Consider the following 6,910-nt stretch of genomic DNA (forward strand, 5'->3'; position numbering starts at 1 on the left):
CATAAAAATCAAAACAGAGCTTGTAAATGTCTTCTTTAATAATGTGCTAGACCATTAAACCCATAAGGTCCTGGTGCTTTGTCAGCAGGCATACACTTAATAACATCATCAATCTCTTGAGAAGTGAAAGGCACAGATAAATCTTCCAGACCATCAGTTGGTTGAATGAGAGAGGCACGATGAAATAGCATGGGAGGTTGTGAAGTAGTGCCCATCCTATTTTCATTGGTTTGAAAAATTAGATTTTCCTTGTCTGGGTGCTCTGTAACAAAAGCACCATCATCAGATATGAGCGAAGAGATATTATTCCTTCTGTGTCTCTCAGTGGCCATATTATGGAACAACTTGGAATTTTCAGCTCCAAATTTTGTTCATCTGATAGTGCATCTCTTCTTCCAGTATTGTTGTTGATAATTCAGGAGCCAGGCGTTTTTTTAAGAATATTCCGAAAATTTGTCTCTGGAATAGTTAGCCCTCTAGAATCCTCAATAGAATCCAACTGTGAAATAGCTTTGTTGGTGTTTTCAATACATATCTTCAGTTTTGATATTGACTTGCTCCAGAATTTGAGATCATATCTTAGTCTCTTGAATTTTGCATTTAGATTAGCAGCAGAATTGTTTTTATGAGTGTGCATGTTCCAACTGTCTGCAACAGTTTGCATAAATCCTGGGTGAGCTATCCAGAAGTTCTAAAAACGAAAGATTTTACTGCTAGGAATATTGGTTTGTATAGAGATCACATAGGGAGTATGATCAGAAGTTGGGTTTCCTTATGGATAAACTTCAGTTGATGGGTAAGCAATGGTCCAATCGAGAGAGGTAAAGAACCGGTCTAATTGTTCTAACAAAGGATTTTCTTGCATATTGCTCCAGGTAAAATTTCTCTCCTTAAGTGGCAATTCAGTAAGGTTTTGTTCTCTGATGAAATCATTGAACACCATCATATCTTCTATGTTCCCCCCAGGTTTATTTCTATTAGCAGATGGCCTGATGAAGTTAAAATCTCCTACCAGTAGCTAGTCCTCATCTGGTGGAATGTTTAAATCAAACATCCGCTTGATAAAATCATTTCTCAATTCACCAGCAAATATTAACAAGTGTCTGGGACTAGGAAGAGGTAGTTGAGGTGAAGTGAACATACAAGGCAAAGGGTTCACAGTGCATAATCATTCCAGAGAAAATGGAGCTCTTCCAAATAATAATTATCCCACTAGATGCACCAGTAGATGGAATGTACTTTTTTCATTTGCACTGAGAGGTAGTCTTTTTTGGCATTTCACGGGGCACGTGGTCTGATCCGTCAAAATAGATCATCGCTCCATAGCATCGGTCGTGTCAATATTTTTTTCGGCCAATGCTCTGACACTACCTGTATATTGCATTTCTCGTAACACATTCCATTTACATGACCCGTACATTATACTGTACCTAGTGTACACTCAATCGATGGGCGCGTACGTACTTGTGAACTGTTTACAACTAGCTCTACGGAGTAAGGAAACGTAGCCTGATTAATTACTTCGCTATACCTCAATTAGGCGCCTAACAAACTTATTCTACAGTGCTTCAGTCGACGACGTTGTTGCTGAAGAGCTTGAACTGGCCGGCGTCTAGCACGAGCTTCCGTATAGACGCGAAGGCGCCAATGGCCCCGACGCCTACGAAGAGGACCATGATAGCCGTGTTGGCGATGTACATGGGGGACCTCCTCGGCGGCGCGAGCGCGATGTTGTACATGATGACGGGGAGAACGAAGTCCAGCGGGATGAACCCAACGGCTCCGACCACGCCGACGATGTCGCCAAAGAAGGGCAGCATGGCGGCCATGAACGCGCAGAAGGCCAGGTAGAGCGTCCGCAGCAGCAGCCGCGGCACCAGGTTCCGCCGCGAGAACTTGCCCCGCGTCACGTCCGCCGAGTTCTTCTCCATGATCTCGTACGCCACCTGCGAGTAGACGAGCCCGATGGCGAGGAGCTGGAGGAGGACGAAGAGGACGGCGGTGCCAAGCAGCCAGGTCGGCGCGAGGGATGGGCCGGAGTCCGGCATGAGGCTCTTCAGGACGTTGGACTGGACCTGGCTGCCGAACGCCCAGTATCCGCTGATCGACGCGACGTAGAAGGTGAAGCCTATGACGGAGTAGCACAGCACCAGAGCCTTCATCATCTTCCCGGCAGCCGGTGGCGCCAACGTGGCCTGCGAACCAGAGTTCAAAAATAATCCCAATGTTAATTTTGTAGAATGGGCAGTAATGCGATTCTAAGGCTCAAAACTTGGCCTCCTGTCTATGCAGGCACGATAGGGAGCCCAGACCATCATGATACTTCAAATGGCCCGGTGTGCCAGGCGTCATGGCCTTTCACAGACTTGTTTCCAGAGTACAATAGCACAACTCCGGGTTGAATCTTTACGAAAACATGGAAGGGGATTTCTGACAAGAATTGACCAACATGTAGCTCAGAAAGCGAACGTATAATACCTGGATTTCAGGCAGTATGCCATTGCCGAAAACAGAGGCCAGGATGGAAATGGATAGGAAGGCATTGAAGGTCTGCTCGGATTTCGATGAGCTTAGAGAGTAATCCTTGGCTGGGGCGTCTTTCGACAAACCTGTCAAGGATGGTAACAGGTCAAATACCATAGACAAGAGTACAAAGAACTACTAAAATAGACTATAATGAAGCATTTAATGTAGACTAGACAACTCTTGCCTGAATAGTTTTCTATTTGTACAAAAGCTTTTATTAATATATTGTTTTGGAAATTCGCAAAAAAACTATTTTGGAAGTTTGCACCAAAATAGTTCTGAATTTCATGTAAAAAATGCTTTTAACTCTGGATTCTTGCAGAAGAATCTAACAGACAAATTCATTTTTTAGTTTGGAATAGCTCACATCGATAATTCTTATTGGTTGGTTTGAGCCTGAAATCGGAATCACAATGAGTAACATAAATTTGTATGCGCACAATTGAAACAAGAGACTCTTCTTTCCTGTAATCGGCCCAGGGAAATAGTCTTTATTATAGTTCATCGAAAAATAGTCTTTATTGCCAACTAGAATGTAAATATTCAATAAAAGCTAGAATCTACTATTGCCTATGGAGCTCTGAAATGCAACTGACTGGTGGCAAAATCGTCAATAATTTGAAATGGGTGATTTAATGGAGAGTTCATTCTGCCAGCTACAAAAGCAATCGCTATTTAGGTGCAATTTAATGTACACCTTTTTCTGATTATTGTTCAGTTGTTAGAAAGGACTACTCTAGTTGTCAATAGTGAAAACCTCAAATCACTCAACACTGATTACTACCCACGTGACTAGTGAGGTGATATTCATCAATTTATGGACTAATCTGATATACTAGTTTGTAGTGCTACGGTTCATGGTGAATCAGCGCCACCTTAACAACACTACTGCATTTTGTTGAAGAGTGTCACAGATAATGCATTGTGCTGCGGTTTTGACGTATCTTTGGCTCTTTGCACATGAGTTTATTCTGGTGTCATACATCAAAGAATCGATACAGAGGTGTAAGCTGTAAATAGCAGTTTATGAAGTTAACACTGAAAGATTAAGGCATTTGATTCCCCTGATATGCCATCCTAAGTGTGTCAGGAATCTAATTCCTAAATCTGTAATGTATAAGTCTCATGCCAGAACAGTATTGGGAAAAGATAGAGGATGTGTCAGAACGAGAGTTCAAGCAATATACCTGCTCGAATGCAAGCAGCAGATACAAGGATCGTGTAGCCCAAGCATAGGAGTAGTGAGGCGAAGTTGATGTGCCGCAGCGAGTGAAATGATGGTAGTTGGGAGAGGAAAGCCAGCACCACAGCCACGATGATGATGAAGTGGTAGAGCTTTAGGGGACCATTGGGAGCAAGGCTCGAGTACATGATCTGTTTGGGCACAATAATGATCAGCTTATGCAACTGACGACATAAGAAGAGAAGACAAAGCATTTTTTTGAGTCAATTTCTATGACAGCGGACATCATGATGTTTACGCAATTTCACTGATTGAAAACTTCCATTCCAATTCTTTTGTTTGCTTCTAAGAAATGTACAAATTAACAAGTCAGCTAGTGAAGTCTGTTCTATCGGACAGACAATAGAATTCAATTTGTTGCTGATTAATGTATGTTTTACTTTAGCACATATACTGAGGTATTTAGATTTCAAGCCAAGAGACATGAAAGATCTATATATCTCCTTCATTCATAGTATTTGAATGTCAGAAAAAGTAATACTGTCAGGGATGCATCAATATGTATGTCCAAACCTTTTAAAGCCTGAACAAGAACAAACACTTGAAAATGACAGATGAGCTACTTCACTTGTTGTTTTCAACACTTGTTTCGTCCATTACTGTATCATCTGAATAAACGGAGTGGGAAACCATCTGTTCCCATGGTTGAAGAAAACTCGTACAATAATCATAGTTTTTTGTCATTATAAATGTGATCTTGTCACTTGATACATGATGCCATGATGGTGACATACTGCACTGTTGCAATGACACACCCACAAGCAACGCCAATCTGAAATCAACTGCATATTTCCCAATCCACAGCATTGGCAAGGCAGCCTTGCGTACATTAGCAGCTTTCTTGGTAATGTCAACTCAACACTGACTCTCAACAGACTAGTTTCTGCGTGCAGATTCAGTAGTTGCAGCAGTGGATAAGCGAAAGCAATCCTCCCATGCTGAAGCAACTTGACGCATCGGAGCCCGACTATAATCTATCATGGTTTTCCTACGGTTCAGACTTGAGAATAATGGCATCATATATGCAAGATCTTGTTACTAGATGATGGTGCATATGACTGTGACATACTGCATGGTTGCAAACGACACACCCACAAGCAATGCCAATTTAGACATTAATTGCATGTTTCGTGTACTCCCAGTCCCAAGCATTGGGTAGGGACGTAGGGTAGCAAGCCAGTCTTGCGTATATGAGCAGATTTCTTAGCAGCGTCAAGTGATCACGGACTATACCTCATATCGGAGGCAGCAGTTAGACCAGAACAATTCTGGAAACCAAAACATGCAGTAGCCCGTGCTACATAGGGTAAGTGTACATGCCAGTATGCCAGGTCCACACAAGAAGGCCCTTCTACATCTGGGGCGGCAAATCTATGTGGAATTTCCTGGTAGTTTTGCAGAGAGCAGACAGCTCTAACTAGCTGTGTCCAAAACGAGGACGATGTCGACGAGGAAACTATAGTGAAATTTACCGGCGTAATGAGACAAGTAAATTCAGGGGTTCTTGGAAGGGAACCGGCTCCTCTAACGTTGGGGAGCAAAGTCAGAGGAAAGAACGTTGTAAAGTCAGGGTATTATAGCCTAATCAACATATTATGTGCTATAATTAATTACTGTAGATAATTACTGTAGACGTAAAAAGTTTGGACAAAATTTTATTACATCATAATTTTGGCCGTATGTAGTTACTCTAAATCCATAACATAAATTTGTATTATGTAGAATAGTTTAAATCATTTTGCCCTTAATCATACAATTTGGAAGAAGAAAAGTCAGGCTACTGTAGCATATCTGACTTTGCTCCTCAAAGTTAGAGGATCCTCTTGGAAGGTACGCAGGACGCACCTCGATGCAATCGGCGGCCAGAAGGATGGAGCCGATGCTGACGCCGGTGTTGATGGTCGTCTGCACAATCACCACGAAGTAAAACATCCAGCCGGAGCCTGCATGCAGATTACAGAGCACACCCACCAAAAAAGGAATCAGATCAATACGTCTTCCCCACACAAACTCGCCAGCACACGCATCCAAATCAATGTCAGGAGGACAGCACACGACAGCAGAGGCGAAATACAACAGTCATGCTGCTTCATGCCGTGCACACAAACGCAATGCAGCAGGAGAAACGCAACTGTCGCTCGAAGTCGTGCTGAACTGAAGGGGCGTTGCAGCGAACGAACGAACACAGTTCGGAGATAGATGTAATGGAGATATCAGTTGTTTGATTACCGTACCGAGCACGTCGGCGGCGAGCTCGCGGAAGCGGATGTGCCGGCGGCCGCGCGCCTCGCAGTGGTCGAGGACGCGGGACATGAGGGAGTACTCGTAGAAGGTGACGGCGGCGACGAGGGAGAGCGCGGTGAGGCCGAGCGCCCACCCCATCCCACGCAGCGCGTACGGCAGCGTCAGCACCGTCGGCCCGACGATCGCCGTCGTCAGATGGAACCCCGCGTGCCACCAGGTCCCTGCGGCCGACGGATGAGAAACGGCGGAATAGGATCGAATCACAGCTGGGTCATTGCGGGAGAGGCGCGCGCGGTGGGGGTACGTACCTTTAGACTCGAGCACGAAGGCGGCGCCGGCGTCCGCGTCGGCACCCGGGGCGGGCTTGTGCGTGCCGTTGCCCGCGGCGGGCACGATCGCCGGGCCGCCGGCCTCGGCGTCGAACGCGGCGGGCGCCATGGGCTGAAGCTCCACCTGTTGCTAGTGGTTGCGGCGGTTGTATATATCCCACGGGCCGTACGGGCACGCACGGTCCCTATAGATATCTACTCGGTCGGTTAATTAATACAGTACTGTAATAAGGAAGTCGTTATTACGGGTTAATCACCGTGCCGCACACGGGCGTTCTAAACTTAAACTGTGATGACTAGGAGGCGAGGCGAGGCGTGGCGTGGCGTGGGGTCTGCGTTCTCTCTCGAGAGAGAGTCGAGAGCAGAGCACCATGCCAAACAATGCCGCCCTGTATTTATGCACCACGCTGCGGGGTGAGGATGAAAAAAGTTGCACCTTTATGTGCGTGATCGGAACGGGCCAGTGGATGCAAATTTCGTGTTTCCTCAAGTCTGTACTTTCTGATACGAAAAGGAGATAACGCTGGCATGATATAGGGCGTGTTTGGCGAGCTTTTGAACGTGCTGT

General features: G+C 45.2%; 1 protein-coding gene across 1 annotated transcript; it reads right to left on the reverse strand.

Moving 5' to 3' along the window:
* Positions 1-1,357: 1,357 nt before the first annotated feature.
* On the reverse strand, positions 1,358-6,451 carry LOC124663490 (probable GABA transporter 2). The gene is made up of 5 exons (XM_047201187.1): positions 6,004-6,451; positions 5,615-5,712; positions 3,714-3,900; positions 2,479-2,609; positions 1,358-2,195 (listed from the first exon to the last, which is right to left on the reverse strand). Exons 1-5 carry the CDS (start codon positions 6,449-6,451, stop codon positions 1,569-1,571), a joined length of 1,491 nt encoding a protein of 496 aa, XP_047057143.1. The 3' UTR covers positions 1,358-1,568.
* Positions 6,452-6,910: the final 459 nt, after the last annotated feature.

Source organism: Lolium rigidum, chromosome 6 (assembly GCF_022539505.1).
Source record: "Lolium rigidum isolate FL_2022 chromosome 6, APGP_CSIRO_Lrig_0.1, whole genome shotgun sequence".
In the NCBI taxonomy this organism is placed as follows: domain Eukaryota; kingdom Viridiplantae; phylum Streptophyta; class Magnoliopsida; order Poales; family Poaceae; genus Lolium; species Lolium rigidum.

Excerpts from the sequence above, each read along its gene's own strand:
- LOC124663490 (XM_047201187.1), bottom strand. The coding sequence starts at position 6,451 with ATGGCGCCCGCCGCGTTCGACGCCGAGGCCGGCGGCCCGGCGATCGTG. Across the intron at positions 3,901-5,614 it reads TGGCCGCCGATTGCATCGAG|ATCATGTACTCGAGCCTTGC; the intron begins GTGCGTCCTGCG and ends GTGCCCAAACAG. Across the intron at positions 2,196-2,478 it reads GCATACTGCCTGAAATCCAG|GCCACGTTGGCGCCACCGGC; the intron begins GTATTATACGTT and ends TCTGGTTCGCAG.